Source organism: Corvus cornix, chromosome 28, assembly GCF_000738735.6.
Source record: "Corvus cornix cornix isolate S_Up_H32 chromosome 28, ASM73873v5, whole genome shotgun sequence".
NCBI classification, from domain to species: domain Eukaryota; kingdom Metazoa; phylum Chordata; class Aves; order Passeriformes; family Corvidae; genus Corvus; species Corvus cornix.
In genome coordinates this window covers 3582336-3599529 of record NC_046356.1, presented here as the reverse complement: position 1 = coordinate 3599529, position 17194 = coordinate 3582336, and the positions used below count along the sequence as shown (strand labels likewise).

Sequence of the window (17194 nt, the reverse complement as noted above, 5' to 3'; positions counted from 1 at the left end):
GATTGATGGGATGGGATGGGATGGGATGTGATCCATGGGATGGGATGGGATGGGATTGATGGGATGGGATAGGATGGGATGGGATCCATGGGATGGGATTGATGGGATGGGATGGGATTGGATTGATGGGATTGGATGGGATAGGATAGGATGGGATGGGATCCATGGGATGGGAAGGGATCCATACGATGGGATGGATGGGATTGGATGGGATGGGATGGGATAGGATCCATGGGATGGATGGGATGGGATGTGATTTATGGGATGGGATCCATGGGATGGGATTGACGGGACGGGATTGACGGGATGGGCTCTGTGGCAGGAGGGAGGCGGGAGCCGGCGGGGGCGGTTTATTAGAAAATAAAATGTTTAATAAAAGAGCAGCTCCTGCTCCCTTCACAGCACAGGGGAGGGCGGCGGGGGGGAGCAGGAGACAACGTGGGGACAGCGACAGAGCGGGGACGGGGACAGGAGGAGGAGGAGGAGGAGGAGGAAGAGCCCCCTCCCCAGCCTCCCTCCATCCAGTGTTTTCCAGTTCACACAACCACAGGAGAAGCCCGGGGGGGCTCGGGGGGGGGCTGGGAGGCGGCTCAGGACCCCGCCAGGTAAATCCCTGCGGAGGAAAGGTGGGCAGGGAGGAGGGAACGGCCCCACCAAAGGACGGGCACTGCCCAGCGGCCGGAGCACGGTGCCAGCACCGAACTGGGTGACCTCAGGCGTTGCCCGGTGAGGGGGGGAAAGGAGTTTGGGGGGGGGGGGTTGGGGAGGGGACCCACGCCCCCTCAGGATCGTGGAGAGCATGGAAGGGACCCTCTGGAAAGGGATCTCAGCACCCCGGGGTCATGGGGAGCAGGGAGAGACCCCTGGGGATGGGACCCCCGAGCACCCCAAGGGGAAGGAAAGGGACCCCTGTGTGCTCCTGGGAAGGGACCCCGAGCAGGAAAGCGACCCCCGAGCACCCCAAAGAGCAGGGGAAGGACCCTCAGTACCCCAGGGAAGGGAATCCGAGCACCCCAAGGAGCAGGGAAGGGACCCCCAATCACCCCAAGGGGCAGGGAAAGGACCCTCAGTACCCCAGGGAAGGGACTCCGAGCACCCCAAGGGGCAGAAAAGGGACCCCCGAGCACCCCAAAGAGCAGGGAAAGGACCCTCAGTACCCCAGGGAAGGGAATCCGAGCACCCCAAGGGGCAGAAAAGGGATCCCAGAGCACCCCAAAGAGCAGGGGAAGGACCCTCAGTACCGCAGAGAAGGGACCCCCAAGGGGCAGAAAAGGGACCCCAGAGCACCCCAAAGAGCAGGGAAAGGACCCTCAGTACCCCAGGGAAGGGACTCCAAGCACCCCAAGGAGCGGGGAAGGGACCCCCGACCAGGAAAGGGACCCCCGAGCACCCCAAGGGGCAGAAAAGGGACCCCCAAGCACCTCAAGGGGCAGGGAAAGGACTCTGAGTACCTCAGAGAAGGGAATCTGAGCACCCCAAGGGGCAGGGAAAGGACCCTCAGTACCCCAGAGAAGGGACCCTCTGTTCCCCCAGGACCCAGGCGATGGGGAGAGGACCCCGCACCCCCCAAGGCCGTGGGGACGGGACCCCCCTTCCCGGGCCGTACCTGTCGCAAACCTCTTCTTGACCAGCGACATGCGGTACCCGGCGCCCGCCAGCTCCACCTCCACCCCCGACAAGGTGCTGCCCTCGCTGCTGAACTGGGCGGCCACGGGACTGGGCTTACTGGGCCCCCCCAGGGGCTCCCAGCTGGCCGACAGCCGGCCACAGCCTGGGGGGACAGCGCAGGGGTCGGGGGGGGGGGGTCGGTCGGGACTCGGAGCCCCCCGACCCCGTGTCCGCCGAGCAGGGCGGGCCCGGCCTCACCTCCCTGCCCCGGGGCACCGGGCACGTCCAGCAGCTTCCAGAGGAGCCGCTTCTCCTCCAGGTTCCTGCCGGGATAAGGGGGTGTCCTCAAGCCCCCACGCCCCCAAAATCCACCCCTTTCCAGCCAGCCGCACCTCTCTGCCTTCCTTACCCCAGCAGCGTCCCCGGTTCCTGGCTCAAGGTTCCCTTTTCCAAGCTCAGCATTCCCATTTCCCACCCCAGGGTCCCCTTCTCCCACCCTGGGGGGATTTAGGACCCCCCTCCTGTGTTTCCCATGCTGGGGAAAGTTTGGGATCCCCCTGGGGGTGTCCAGGATCCCAGATCCTGCATCTCCCACCCTGGAAGTGCTTGGGACCCCCAGCCCCGTGTCCCCTCACTCTGGGGAGGGAGTCTGGGACCCCCAGCCCCGTGGCACGCACCCTGCGAAGGTTCTGGACCCCAGACTCTCCATCTCCCACCCTTGGGGGGGTTTTCAGGACCCCAGACTCTCCATCTCCCACCCTTGGGGGGTTTTTGGGACCCCAGACTCTCCATCTCCCACCCTTGGGGGGTTTTTGGGACCCCAGACTCTCCATCTCCCACCTTGGGGGGTGTTCAGGACCCCAGACTCTCCATCTCCCACCCTTGGGGGGGTGTTCAGGACCCCAGACCCTGCATCTCCCACGCCATTCAGGCTCAGACCCTCCCACCCCGATGCGGTTCAAGCCCCCCACTCTTCCTCCCTTCCCCGTTACCAGCTGGCCGCGGGCTGCAGCCGCAGGTTGGTCAGGGGCTCCTCCACGGGCAGCAGCACGTGGACGTTGGCGAGGGGCACGGGCAGTGCCAGGGCGGCCGCGTTGTAGCCGTACTCCACGCTGACCCGCGTGGCACCGGGCGCGCAGTCCCAGCGCACGCAGAGCCGCAGCGGCGCCGAGCCGGGGCCCAGCCGCGAGAACTGGGGCACATCGGGGGCCAAGAGGGGGTTTAGGGGGGCACTGAGACCCTCCCGTGCCCAGGAGGGGTCCCCCGAAGGGCTCACCTGGTACTTGAGCAGAGCCACGTTGTAGTAGGAGGCGGCCGGGCTCTGCTCCGCCTGTTTCTGCAGGTGCCCGGTCAGCGCTGCCATGTTCAGCCAGAAGTCCTTGGTGCTGGGGTCACTCTGGGAGGGGTCGCTGGGGGCACGGGGGAAGAGGGGCAGCAGGGTCTGGGTACCCCCAAAACTCAGCAGCCTGGTACCCAGCTCCAAAGCAGCTCCACAGGATGCCCAGACTGCTGGGATCCCAAAAACTCAGCTCCCCATTGCTGCATCCCCTGGCTCCCAGGATGCCCAAAAACCCCAAGAACCCCAAAACTCAGCTCCCCATTGCTGCATCCCCCAGCTCCCAGGATGCCCAAAAACCCCAAGAACCCCAAAACTCAGCTCCCCATTGCTGCACCCCCCTGGCTCCACAGGACACCCAGACCCCTGGGAACCCCCGAACCCCAAAACTCAGCTCCCCATCTCTGCATCCCTCAGCTCCTGGGGGCATCCCCAGGAAAACAGGGACACTCTGGACCCCAAAACCCACCCCCATCACTGCACCCCCCCCTTCCCAAGGTCCCTGCATCCCCCAGACACCCCAAAACCCTCCCTGTGTCTCTCCTGTACCCCAAAACCCATCCCCATCACTGCACCCCCCCCTTCCCAAGGTCCCTGCATCCCCCAGACACCCCAAAACCCCACCCCCATCACTGCACCCACCACTTCCCAAGGTCCCTGTGTCCCTCCTGTACCCCAAAACCCACCCCCATCACTTCACCCACCACTTCCCAAGGTCCCTGCATCCCCCACACACCCCAAAACCCATCACTGCACCCACCACTTCCCAAAGTCCCCAGCCACCCCAAAACCCTCCCTGTGTCCCTCCTGTACCCCAAAACCCACCCCCATCACTTCACCCACCCCTTCCCAAGGTCCCTGCATCCCCCACACACCCCAAAACCCAAAACCCATCACTGCACCCACCACTTCCCAAGGTCCCTGCATCCCCCAGACACCCCAACACCGCGCCCCCCCCAGGTTCCCCACCCTCTCCCGGGCTGTCCCCGCGGGCTGTGGCCGTGTCCCGCACCTGTAGAGCAGCTCGGCGTTGGGCAGGAACTGCTCGATGGCGCCGGCGTTGAGGAGGCGGAAGCTGAGCACGGGAGGGGCCGCGGTGCCGCTGAAGACGCGCACGATGCCGGCGGGGAAGGACATGGTCAGCTCCCCCGTCACCTTCACCAGGCAGCTGCCGGGGACACGCCGGCGGTCAGGGGATGACCCAGGCAGGACACGGCAGCCGGGGGGACCCCCGGGATCCCTCCTCGCCCCTCCCGGTCCCCCCCCCCCGTACCTGTCGGCGTCGCGCCCCTTGAAATAGGCGTGCACGTACTCGGTGAAGGCGGTGGCCACGGGCAGCGCGTCCTGCGAGCCCAGCACCACGGGGCTGGGACCGCGCGATAGCCCTGGGGAGGGGGCAGGGGGGTCAAAGAGCGGCTGGGGCTCCCCCATCCCAACCCCTCCAACATCCCCCCGGCACCCACCGAGCGCCGGCGGGGCCACGGCGAAGAAGCCGCGCTCGCCCAGGCTGGCGGGCGCCGAGGGCGAGGGGCCGCAGCTCCAGGAGGGCGAGGGGCTCAGCGAGCGCGACTGCGGAGGGAAGGCGGGGGGCGCGTGGGTGCGTGTGCACCCCCGGATTCCCAAATCCCGCATCCCCTGCACCCCCGGATTCCCAAATCCCGCATCCCTGAATTCCCAAATCCCGCATCCCCTGCACCCCCGGATTCCCAAATCCTGCATCCCCAAATTCCCAAATCCTGCACCCCGAATTCCCAAATCCTGCATCCCCTGCACCCCCGGATTCCCAAATCCTGCACCCCCAGATTCCCAAATCCTGCATCCCTGAATTCCCAAATCCTGCATCCCCTGCACCCCCGGATTCCCAAATTCTGCATCCCCAAATTCCCAAATCCTGCATCCCCTGCACCCCTGGATTCCCAAATCCTGCACCCCTGGACTCCCAAATTCTGCATCCCCAAATTCCCAAATCCTGCATCCCCTGCACCCCTGGATTCCCAAATCCTGCACCCCTGGACTCCCAAATTCTGCATCCCCAAATTCCAAAATCCTGCATCCCCTGCACCCCTGGATTCCCAAATCCTGCACCCCTGGACTCCTAAATTCTGCATCCCCAAATTCCCAATTCCTGCATCCCCAAATTCCTAAATCCTGCACCCCCGGACTCCCAGATTCTGCATCCCCAAATTCCCAAATCCTGCATCCCCAGATTCCCAAATCCTGCATCCCCAGATTCCACATACGAGCATCCCTGCATCCCCGGATTCCCAAATCCTGCATCCCCAAATTCCCAAATCCTGTGTCCCCAAATTCCACATATGAGCATCCCTGCATCCCCAAATTCCCAAATCCTGCATCCCCGGAATCCCAAATCCTGCATCCCCGAATTCCCAAATCCTGCACCCCCGAATTCCACATACGAGCATCCCTGCACCCCTGAATTCCCAAATCCTACATCCCCAAATTCCCAAATCCTGCGTCCCTGCACCCCCGAATTCCCAAATTCCTGCGTCCCTGGCTACCCCTGCATTCCCAAATCCTGCGTCCCTGCATCCCTGAATTCCCAAATCCTGCGTCCCCGAATTCCCAAATCCTGCGTCCCTGCATCTCCGAATTCCACATCCCTGCGTCCCTGGCTACCCCTGCATTCCCAAATCCTGCATTCCCAAAATCCCTGAATTGCACATCCCGGCACCCCTGCATTCCCAAATCCTGCACCCCTCACCCCTGAATTCCCACACCCTATATCCCTGCATTCCCAAATCCCGCATCCCCAAACTCTATATCCCTGCCCCCGCCATTCCCGAAGTCCCGAACCCCTGAATTCCCACACCCTCCACACCATCACCCCCCCTCTCCCCTTGCCATTCCCCAGGGAATCTTCCTCCCACTGCCCCCTCCCCGGCGCTGCCATTCCCATACTGGGAGCACTGGGAAGCCGGAGCCTGTCTGACCGCCCCTCCCGGGGGTCCCCCAGCCCGGGGGTCCCCGCGCCCCCGGCCCAGCCCCGCACCAGGTCGCTGTTGCTGCCCGCGGCCGGCCCGGCCGGCGGCCGCTTCGTGCGGGAGCGGCGCGGGGGGGCCACGAGAGGAACGTCCCGAGGGGCTGCGCTGGGCCAGGGGGGGGCAGAATCTGGGGGGCACAAAGGGGAGGGGGTGAGGAGAGAGCCCCGACACGGCAGGACCCCCCCCCAGGGATCCGGGACCTCCCCCAGGGATCCGGGACCCCCGCCCCGCCCGGGATCCGGCAGGGTCAGAGGTGCCGTGAGCTGGGCAGGGCTCAGCGCGGCTCGGGTGGGGCGGAGTTGGGGGTGATGGGGGGCAGAGTTTGGGGAAATTGGGGGGCAGAGTTTGGGGAAATTGGGGGGCAGAGTTGGGGGTCATTGGGGCAGAATTCGGGGTCATTCGGGGCAGAATTCGGGGTCATTGGGGGGCAGAGTTTGGGGAAATTGGGGGGCAGAGTTTGGGGAAATTGGGGGCAGAATTCGGGGTCATTGGGGGCAGAATTCGGGGTCATTGGGGGCAGAATTCGGGGTCATTGGGGGGCAGAGTTTGGGGTCATTGGGGGGCAGAGTTGGGGGGTAATGGGGGGCAGAATTGGGGGTTATTGGGGGGCAGAGTTTGGGGTCATTGGGGGAAGAGTTTGGGGGTAATTGGGGGCAGAGTTGGGGGGTAATGGGGGGCAGAATTGGGGGGTAATGGGGGGCAGAATTGGGGGTTATTGGGGGACAGAGTTGGGGGTCATTGGGGGCAGAGTTTGGGGTCATTGGGGGGCAGAGTTTGGGGAAATTGGGGGATAGAGTTGGGGGAAATTGGGGGGGTAGAGTTTGGGGTCATCGGGGGCAGGGTTAGGGGTTATGGGGGCAGAGTTTGGGGTCATTGGGGGCAGAGTTGGGGGAAATTGGGGGGGTAGAGTTTGGGGAAATTGGGGGGGCAGAGTTTGGGGTCATCGGGGGCAGGGTTAGGGGTTATGGGGGGCAGAGTTTGGGGTAATGGGGGAAGAGTTGGGGGTAATGGGGGGCAGAACTGGGGGTCATGGGGGGACAGAGTTACGGGTTATGGGGGGCAGAGTTTGGGGTCATTGGGGGGCAGAGTTTGGGGTCATTGGGGGCAGGGTTAGGGGTAATTGGGGGGGTAGAGTTTGGGGTCATTGGGGGGGCAGAGTTTGGGGAAATTGGGGGGCAGAGTTTGGGGTCATTGGGGGGCAGAATTCGGGGCAATGCAGCGCGGGGTTAGGGGTTATGTGGGGCACATTTAGGGATAATAGGGGGCAGATTTAGGGGCACTGGGGGGGCAGATTTAGGGGCAATGGGGGGGCACCTCCCCCTGCCACTCACCCAGCTCCGACAGCAACGGGGGTGTCCCCGCCGTGCCCCCCTCGCTCAGCCTCACCCCCGGCCCTTGGCAGGTCCAGGGAGAGGGGCTGGAGGACTCCCCCCGCTCGGGGGGGCCGGCGACGAGGACGAGGAGGAGGCCGAGTTGGAGGAAGGACGCGTCGGGGGGGGCTGCTCCCCCCCGGGGCTGCGGGGTCTGCCCCAGGCCGGGGGCTCCCCAAAAGGGTCTGGCGAGGGGGCTTCTCGCGGGATGGGGCCGCTGAGGCAGCGGCTGCGGCCCCGGGGCGCGGCCCCCCGTCCCCCCAGAGCCCCTCGGTGCCGGGGCCGCTGAAGACGGCGAAGTTGGGGGGCTCGGGGAGGCGGCCGGAGGGGCTGCGGGGCCGGGGGCCCAGGCGCTGCTGGCGGGGGGGGCAGCGGCGGGTCCGGTTTGGGGAGGGGGCTCTGCGGCGTCCCCGGCTGCGGGGTCCAGGGCCGGGAGTCCGGGGAGGGTCCGGGCGCGGGGTGTGAGGGCGAGTCCAGCCCCGAGTCCTCCACGTTCTCCGGGGACGAGGACGAGAAGGGCGACGAGGACGAGGTGAGGACGTAGGCGCGGGGGGCTGCGGGACAGCCCCGGTCAGAGCGTGGCCCCCCACCCCACCCCACCCCAAAGCGGGGTCCCCATCCCGCACCCCAAATCCTCACCCGGGAATTCCTCCGCTTCGAACGCCGACTCCAAGGGGGGCCCGAAGAGAGCGGCCGAGGGCAGCGTGTCCTGGGGGGGCTTCCCGGGGCCGCTGGCACAGGGACAGAGGGGGTGGCTCACAGCCTGCCCGGGATCCCCCAGGGATGGGGGGTGACCACCCCATGGCACCTCAAACCCCCCCCTGCCCCGTACCTGTTCACCGGCGCTGCCGGGAGACCCCTCCCCACGCTGCCACCTGCGGGGAGAGGGGACACCGCGCTGCATCCTTGGGGACAATGCCAGCACCCCTCGTGTTCCCCCCACATCCCCAGGACCCCCGGCCCAGCCTCACCCGCCGGCAGTGTCCCCTCGGGGTCCGTGTCACCCGAGGCCGGGGTCAGGGACGCCGCGTGTCCTGCGGAGGGATGTCACCATGAGGGAGCCACGGGGAAGCTCTGGGGTGGCTCGGGAAGGGTGGGGTGTCCCCGGGGGTCGGCAAGTGGACAGGGAATGGGGCTTAGGAAGGGTGGGATGTCCCTAAGGATTGGGTTTAAGGAAGGGCGGGACTGTCCTCAAGGAAGGGGGGGTCAGGAAGGATCGGATGTCCCCAAGGAACGGGTGTTGGGAAAGGGTGGGATGTCCCCAAGGAGTGGGTTTAAGGAAGGGTGGGATGTCCCCAAAAATGGGGTTCAGCAAGGATGGGATGTCGCCAAGGAATGGGTGGCAGGAAGGGTGGCATTGTCCCCAAGGGAGGGGAGACAGGAAGGATTAAAGGTCCCCAAGGAATGGGGCTCAGGAAGGATGGGATGTCCCCAGGGAATGGGGCTCAGGAAGGACGGGATATCCCCAGGGATTTGGGCTCAGGAAGGACGGGATATCCCCAAGGAATGGGGCTCAGGAAGGATGGGATATCCCCGGGGATTGGGGCTCAGGAAGGACGGGATATCCCCACGGATTGTGGCTCAGGAAGGACGGGATATCCCCAGGGAATGGGGCTCAGGAAGGACGGGATATCCCCGGGGAGAGGGGCTCAGGAAGGACGGGATATCCCCAGGGATTGGTGCTCAGGAAGGACGGGATATCCCCAGGGAATGGGGCTCAGGAAGGATGGGAGATCCCCAGGGATTGGGGCTCAGGAAGGACGGGATATCCCCAGGGAATGGGGCTCAGGAAGGATGGGAGATCCCCAGGGATTGTGGCTCAGGAAGGACGGGATATCCCCAAGGAGAGGGGCTCAGGAAGGATGGGAGATCCCCAGGGATTGGGGCTCAGGAAGGACAGGATATCCCCAGGGAATGGGGCTCAGGAAGGACGGGATATCCCCAGGGATTGGGGCTCAGGAAGGACAGGATATCCCCAGGGATTGGGGCTCAGGAAGGACAGGATATCCCCAGGGAATGGTGCTCAGGAAGGACGGGATATCCCCGGGGAGAGGGGCTCAGGAAGGACGGGATATCCCCGGGGAGAGGGGCTCAGGAAGGACGGGAGATCCCCAGGGAATGGGGCTCAGGAAGGACGGGATATCCCAGGGATTGGGGCTCAGGAAGGACGGGATATCCCCAGGGAATGGTGCTCAGGAAGGACGGGATATCCCCGGGGAGAGGGGCTCAGGAAGGACGGGATATCCCCGGGGAGAGGGGCTCAGGAAGGACGGGAGATCCCCAGGGAATGGGGCTCAGGAAGGACGGGAGATCCCCAGGGACTGGGGCTCAGGAAGGACGGGATATCCCCAGGGAATGGGGCTCAGGAAGGACGGGATATCCCCAGGGATTGGGGCTCAGGAAGGACGGGATATCCCCAGGGAATGGGGCTCAGGAAGGACGGGATATCCCCAGGGATTGGGGCTCAGGAAGGACAGGATATCCCCAGGGATTGGGGCTCAGGAAGGACAGGATATCCCCAGGGAATGGTGCTCAGGAAGGACGGGATATCCCCGGGGAATGGTGCTCAGGAAGGACGGGATATCCCCGGGGAGAGGGGCTCAGGAAGGACGGGATATCCCCGGGGAGAGGGGCTCAGGAAGGACGGGAGATCCCCAGGGAATGGGGCTCAGGAAGGACGGGATATCCCCAGGGAATGGGGCTCAGGAAGGACGGGATATCCCCAGGGATTGGGGCTCAGGAAGGACAGGATATCCCCAGGGAATGGTGCTCAGGAAGGACGGGATATCCCCGGGGAGAGGGGCTCAGGAAGGACGGGATATCCCCGGGGAGAGGGGCTCAGGAAGGACGGGAGATCCCCAGGGAATGGGGCTCAGGAAGGACGGGATATCCCCAGGGAATGGGGCTCAGGAAGGACGGGATATCCCCAGGGATTGGGGCTCAGGAAGGACGGGATATCCCCGGGGAGAGGGGCTCAGGAAGGACGGGATATCCCCGGGGAGAGGGGCTCAGGAAGGACGGGAGATCCCCAGGGAATGGGGCTCAGGAAGGACGGGATATCCGCAGGGATTGGGGCTCAGGAAGGACGGGATATCCCCAGGGAATGGGGCTCAGGAAGGACGGGATATCCCCAGGGATTGGGGCTCAGGAAGGACGGGATATCCCCAGGGATTGTTTCTCAGCCTCGATGCCACCCCCCAGGCTGCCACGCGCCCGCGGTGCCGCTTACGGGACGCCTGCCTCCTGACGGTGCCCTGCAAGGGAAGGCGACAGGGCTGAGGTGATCCCGGGAATCCCGGGAATCCCCGCGGCCCCGCCAGGCTCACCCCGACGCCGGGGGCCAGGATGAGATTTCCCACGGTGGCCTTGAGCTGCTCCACGGTGGCCTCGGCGCTGCCGGACGCTTCCCGCGGCTGCACCGGTTTGATGTGGACGTAAAACTTGCGGGGCTCGTCCTCATCGTAGTCGGAATCGCTGGAGGAACAGCCGGGATTCTCCGCCTCGCCTGAGCCCCCCGTCAAGGCAATTCCCGGTTGGAATTTCCCCTTGGATCCCCCAAAAAGCCCCACTTTTCCCACGGCATCCCAAGGATACTGCGGGCGATGTCCGGGCGCACGGTGAATCCGTCCTCGTCCACCTCCGGGCAGCCCTGCGGGGACACGCTCGGACATTCCCAGTGCTCCCAGTTTGGGAATGGTGGCGCTGGGGTAGGGGGGGCGCTGGGACACTCACGAGGTCGTTATCCGGAGATTCCCTGGGGAATGACGGGGGAGAGTCAGGTGCTGGAGCGGGGAAGGGGCGTGGGATGTGGGGATGCGGGAACTGGGGGATGTGGGAATTTGGGGATGCGGGGATTCAGGGATGCAGGGATGTGGGAATTCGGGAATGCAGGGATGTGGGAATTCGGGAATGCAGGGATTCGGGGATGCGGGAATTCGGGGATGCGGGGATGCAGGAATTGGGGGATGTGGGAATTGGGGGATGTGGGAATTTGGGGATGCAGGAATTCGGGGATGCAGGAATTCGGGGATGCCAGCTGCAGGGATATAGGATTCAGGGATGTAGGATGCAGGACTTAGGAGTGCAGGGATGCCTGGATCCGAGGACAAAGGGATGCAGGAATTCTGGATGCAGGAATGTTGGATTGAAGGAATGCCAGGATGCAGGAATGCAGGGATGCCGGCATGCCGGGATGCAGGGATCTAAGGATGCTGGGATGCAGGATATGGGATGCAGGGATGCAGGGATGCAGGGATCTAAGGATGCCAGGATGCAGGATATGGGATTCCGGGATGCCAGGATGCCCCGATGCAGGAATGCCAGGATGCAGGGATCTAAGGATGCTGGGATGCAGGGATGCCGGAATGCAGCAATGCCGGGATGCAGGATATGGGATGCAGGGATGCAGGAATGCCGGGATGCCGGAATGCAGCAATGCCGGGATGCAGGATATGGGATGCAGGGATGCAGGAATGCCGGGATCCAGGGATGCAGAGATGCAGAGACGTAGGGATGCAGGGATGCCAGGGATGCAGGGATGCCAGGGATGCAGGAATGCAGGATATGGGATGCTGGGATGCCGGGATGCAGGGATGCAGGGATGCAGGGATTCAGGATATGGGATGCTGGGATGCAGGGATGCCAGGGATGCAGGAATGCTGGGATGCAGGAATGCTGGGATGCAGAGACGCAGAGACGTAGGGATGCAGGGATGCCAGGGATGCAGGGATGCCAGTAATGCAGGAATGCAGGATATGGGATGCTGGGATGCCGGGATGCAGGGATGCTGGGATGCAGGATATGGGATGCTGGGATGCAGGAATGCCGGGATGCAGGAATGCCGGGATGCAGGGATGCCGGGATTCAGGCTCTTACACAGCATCACGCTCCCGCTCCTTACGGCTCAAGCCCGGGATCCGGAACGCTTTGCTCCGGCTCCTCTTGGGTCCTGGGAAAAGCGGGAACAGGGTGAGGAAGAGCCCCCCCAGCCCCCGGAATTCCCAGCTGGATGCGGACGTACTTGCCTTCCTGCGCTGGAGCCAGCCGGTACTCGTCGAAATCCAACGCTCCTGCCATGGAGAGCGGCATGATCCGGGATCATCCGGGATCATCCGGGATCATTTGGGATCCATCCCTGCCCAGGTGCGACCCCCCAGCCTCACCTGGCCGCTCTCTCCCCGTCCCCTTGCTCTCGGCAAACCTCCGGAGCAGCATCTCCGTGCCGATGTTCTCCACGTTCTGCTTGAATTCCTCGTGGACCTGGGGTGGGGGGGCGGGGGGGGAAAAATAGGGAAGGGGACATGAAATAAAGAGGGAAAACGGGAATAGGGAGGGGGTCACCCAGCTGGAGACTCACCTGGCCGATCTGGACGTGGGTGTCCTCCACGGAGTGGGAGTAGGAGCCGATGAGCCCCTTCATGTGCCGCAGGTGGGCTTCTTCCACCTCCTGGAAGTGCTGGAGTGGGGAAAAACGGGGGGTCAGGAAATGGGGGATGGCCCCAGGGATCGGGAGGTGGGCAGGGAAGGGGGTTTGGGATGGGTGGGATGGCCCCAGGTGGGCAGGGAAGGGGGTTTGGGATGGGTGGGATGGCCCCAGGTGGACAGGGAAGGGGTTTGGGATGGGTGGGATGGCCCCAGGTGGGCAGGGAAGGGGGTTTGGGATGGGTGGGATGGCCCCAGGTGGGCAGGGAAGGGGGTTTGGGATGGGTGGGATGGCCCCAGGGATCACCATGCGGACAGGGAAGGGGTTCAGGAAGAGTGGCAGTGTCCCCAAGGCTTGGCACAGTCAGGGTGGCACATTCCCAAGGGACAGCATCCCCAAGGAATGGCGCTCAGCCAGGCTGGCATGTCCCCAAGGAGGGTGGCATGTCCCCAAGTGCCCATCCCTTCCCAAATCCCATCAGTGCCCACCCCTTCCCAAATCCCATCAGTGCCCACTCCCTTCCCAAATCCCCTCAGTGCCCATCCCTGCCCCGCCCAGCAGTGCCCAAATCCCAGCGGTGCCCACCATGGCCGAGTCCAGCATGCGCTGCTCGAAGTCGGCGCGGGCAGCGTTGTATTTGTCCACCGCCCTCCGCAGCGCCTCGCCCGCCTTCCGGGACTTCAGCTCCGCCTGTGCCACCGGCCGGGGACAGGGCACAGCCAGGAGAATGACAGGGATCGTCAGGGAGGGGACAGGGATCACCCAGAGGGGACAGGGAGACCCAAGGAGGGGACAGGGAGACCCAAGGAGGGGACAGAGACCATCCAGAGGGGACAGGGACCACCCAGAGAGGGGACAGGGGCCATCTGTGAGGAAGACAGGAGCCATCAGGGAGGGGACAGGGATCATCAGGGAGGGGACAGGGACCATTCAGAGGGGACAGGGATCACCAGGGAGGGGACAGGGACCATCAAGGAAGGGAGAGGGACCACCCAGGGGGACAGGGATCACAGGGAGGGGACAGGGATCATCCACAAGAATGATAAGGACCATCCAGAGGGGACAGGGATCACCAGGGAGGGGACAGGGACCATTCAGAGGGGACAGGGATCACCAGGGAAGGGACAGGGACCATCCGTGAGGAAGACAGGAGCCATCAGGGAGGGGACAGGGACCTCCTGGGGGGGACAGGGACACCAGGGAGGGGACAGGGATCATCCACAAGAATGATGAGGACTATCCAGAGGGGACAGGGATCACCAGGGAAGGGACAGGGACCATCCAGAGGGGACAGGGACCATCAGGGAGGGGACAGGGACCTCCTGGGGGGGACAAGGATCACCAGGGAGGGGACAGGGATCACTGTGGGACAACAGGACCATCAAGGGAGGCTCAAGACTCACCAGGGAAGGGACAAGGACCAGTAAGGGGGGGGGGGGGCGGTGAGAGGGACCACAGGGAGGAAGAACAAGAACCAGTGCGAGGGGACAGGGACTGCTGAAGGGGACTCGAGAACGGAAGGGACAGGAAGACAGACACCACCTGAGGGGACACAGGGACCACCTGAGGGGACACAGGGACACTCGGGGCTGTCACCTTGTCGATCTCCTTCTGGCTGGTGCCCTCCTTGCGCAGCCGCTCGTACTCCTGGCACTTGCTGTGGTAGCTCTCCTTGGACTTGGGCAGCAGCTGGGCCACCCCGTGCAGCAGCTGCACGGCCTCCAGCGTCCCCGACACCTCCTCCTTGGACTGGGAGGGGACAGCGGGCTGGGCTGGCGTGTCCCGGGACATCGGGGAGGGGACAGGATGGAGGAGGGGACCGCGGTACCTTCTTGTGCACCCGGCCTTGCTCCTCGCCGTAGCGCGAGATCTCCTTGATGAGGTCGTGCAGCTTCTTCATCAGCTCCAGGTGGCACAGGGCCAGCTTGTCCGAGGAGATGCGGAAAACCTCCCAGAGCGGCGCAAAAGTCCTGCATGGAGGCCACGGCAAGGGTCACCGGGGTCCCCAAAGCCACCTCGAGGTGCCCCGGACCCCTCCCCTATGAGACCCCGCCCCGTACCCCAGCTGGGTCCCGTTCGTGGCCATCTTCGACAGCTTCACCATGGCCTTGGCGTAGTTCTCCTCGATGGCAGCCCTGGGGGGGTGGGGAGGGGGCTTTGGGATGGAGCCGGGGTTCTGGGGACCCAGGTTGTCCCCAACCCCGGGTACCTCTCCCGGACGAAGTCGGCGAGCTCCTTGGTGGAGATCTGCCCGTGCTTCATGTTGTGGTAGAGGACGTCGAAGCCGTGGTTCTTCTCGCCCTGCCAGGGGTTGTCCCCACCCTCAGATCCCAAATCCCAAGGGACCCACACCTCCTTTTCCCTGGGACCACCGGGAGCACCACGAGCAGCGTTTGGAGTGACCCAAACCCCCCCCCCCAAATTGGGGCGCTCAGCCCCCCCCAACCCCACCCAGAACCAGCCCCGGGGCCTCCCTGGGGTGCACGGGGCAGGAAGGGCTGGGCTGAACCCCAAACGCCCCCGGGGTTATTTTGGGTGCTGTCCCCCCCCACCCACAAAGAGGTTTCCCCTCAGCCCCACCCCCCTCCCGCACCCGCCGGGCTGGGGGTGCAGGTGAAGCCGCAGGGGAAACTGAGGCAGGAGGAAGAGGAAGGTGGTGGCAGCTGCCAGACGAACCGGGAAGCCCCGACCACGCGACTTCCGTCCCCCCCCTCCCCAACCTGGGGACCCCCATGGAGGGGGGGGGGAGGGGGACAGCGATGTCACCGCAGCTGGGAGACCCCCCAGACACCCCCAATTAATTAATGAACAACATTAATGAAGATGCCAGGCCTTGAAAATTCACCTCCCCCAAGGGTGGGGGGGGGGGGGGAGGGGAGGAGGGGTCTCTGCGGTGAGCCCAGAGGGGTGGGGGACACCCATGGAGGGCGGGGGGCACCCAAGGGTGGGGGGTCCGGGCTTACCCAGAAGTGCTCGGTGAAATAGGACATCTTGGATGGGGAGGGGGGTGGGGACCCCGCAGCTCAACTCCCACCGCCCTGGGGGGACACCGGGACCTTACCGGGGGGTGGGGGGGGGGCTCAGCGGGGTCCCCACCCCCACTGGCACCCACCCGTCTTTATCAATTTTTCCCGGGAAAACGCAGGCCCGTGACTATGGAAACCGCGGGACATCCCCCCCCCCCCCACCCACCACGGACCCCTCCCCAAGGTGAGTGCGGCACCCCGGGGTGCCGGTGGGAGATGGGGGGGCCACCGGGAGGGCCCCCGGGGCGGCGCTGGGCCCGACACCAGATACGCAGATAAATAATAAATGAGCGGCTGCTGCGTGCGGCGGCTGCTCCCACACCCGGCCGTGCCCGTGCCCCCCCCAGGCCCCCCCAAAAAACTCCCCCCAAAACACCCCCGCACCACCCGGGGAACCCCGCCCTGCACAAGAAAGGATCCCAGTGTCCCGACCACCCCAAATGTGCCGTGCTGGGTGGGGGTCCCCAAGCAGAGCAGCCCCCCCCCCACCCACCCCAGCACTCAGTGGGGTGACCCCCAGATGTGCCCCCCACCCCACGTTGTGCCCCCCAGCCCTGGCTGTGCCCTCCCCCGGCCCCGCTGCCCATCATGCACCGGAGAAAAACAGGAAACCCCAAAAATTCGCGCCCGGTTGGCGCCACCGGGGGAGGCCCCCCCCGGCTCCCCGACTCACCCTGGGCTGTTGCGGGGCTCGCGGGGCCCCCCCGAGCATCCTCGGCGTGCCGGGGTCTGGGGGGGATTAAAGGGGGGGTCAGAGCCCGCTGCAGCCCCCCCAAAACCCGCGCCGAGCCCCCCCCCGGGCTCCCCGGTCCCTCCGCACGGGCTCAGCCACCTGTGTCACGAGCGGGGCGGGCTCAGCGCGGCCCCCCAATTCCCTCCTGTCGAAGTTGGGGGGGGTGGGGGAAGCTGGGAGGGGTCGGGGGGTGCTCAGGGCCCGCAGGACCCCCCCCACCCCACCCCCGCCGGTGCCGAGCGGCCGCAAACGCCACGAACGCGCCGCCGGCCAAAGTCCCCGCTGGTGGCCGCGGCCACCGAGTCCCCGAGCGGGACGGGGGGTGCGGGGTGGGGGGGGCTGCGGCAGGGTCACCCCAAGGACCCCCCCGCCCTGCGCCCCGAAACCCGGCGGCTCTGGCCACACGCAGCCGTGACCTTCAGCGGGGCGCGGGGGGCGCGGGGGACCCCCCGGAGGATCGGGGGCAACGGGGAGGGGGCCCGGTTCGGGAACCGGGGGGGGGGCTGCGCACCCCAAACCCCCGGGGAACGGAAGGCACCGCGGGGGGTCGGGGTGTGCACCCCTTAAAATTAAAAAGGAGGGAAAGCGCCAAACCGAGCCCTGCACCTGCAGCGGGGGGGAGGTGGCGGGGGGGCCGCCCGCAGCACCGGAGCGGGATCGTGGCCAGCGGGGGCTGCACCGGAGCACCGGGGCTTTA

General features: G+C 65.3%; 1 protein-coding gene across 1 annotated transcript; it reads right to left on the bottom strand.

The window, feature by feature from the left end:
- Positions 1–619: 619 nt before the first annotated feature.
- LOC120411450 (F-BAR domain only protein 1-like) lies at positions 620–16492 on the bottom strand. Its single transcript, XM_039566378.1, is given in 28 exon segments — positions 620–1771; positions 1867–1931; positions 2601–2800; positions 2885–3017; positions 3957–4112; positions 4218–4329; positions 4408–4513; positions 5955–6073; positions 7278–7686; positions 7689–7870; positions 7956–8047; positions 8149–8191; positions 8288–8350; positions 10546–10570; positions 10643–10821; positions 10911–10965; positions 11049–11070; positions 12192–12264; positions 12341–12385; positions 12479–12575; positions 12673–12771; positions 13324–13428; positions 14335–14487; positions 14567–14708; positions 14799–14873; positions 14948–15039; positions 15702–15776; positions 16438–16492. Coding segments are annotated over 27 exon segments (3330 nt in total). The 5' UTR covers positions 15729–15776; positions 16438–16492; the 3' UTR covers positions 620–1310.
- Positions 16493–17194: the final 702 nt, after the last annotated feature.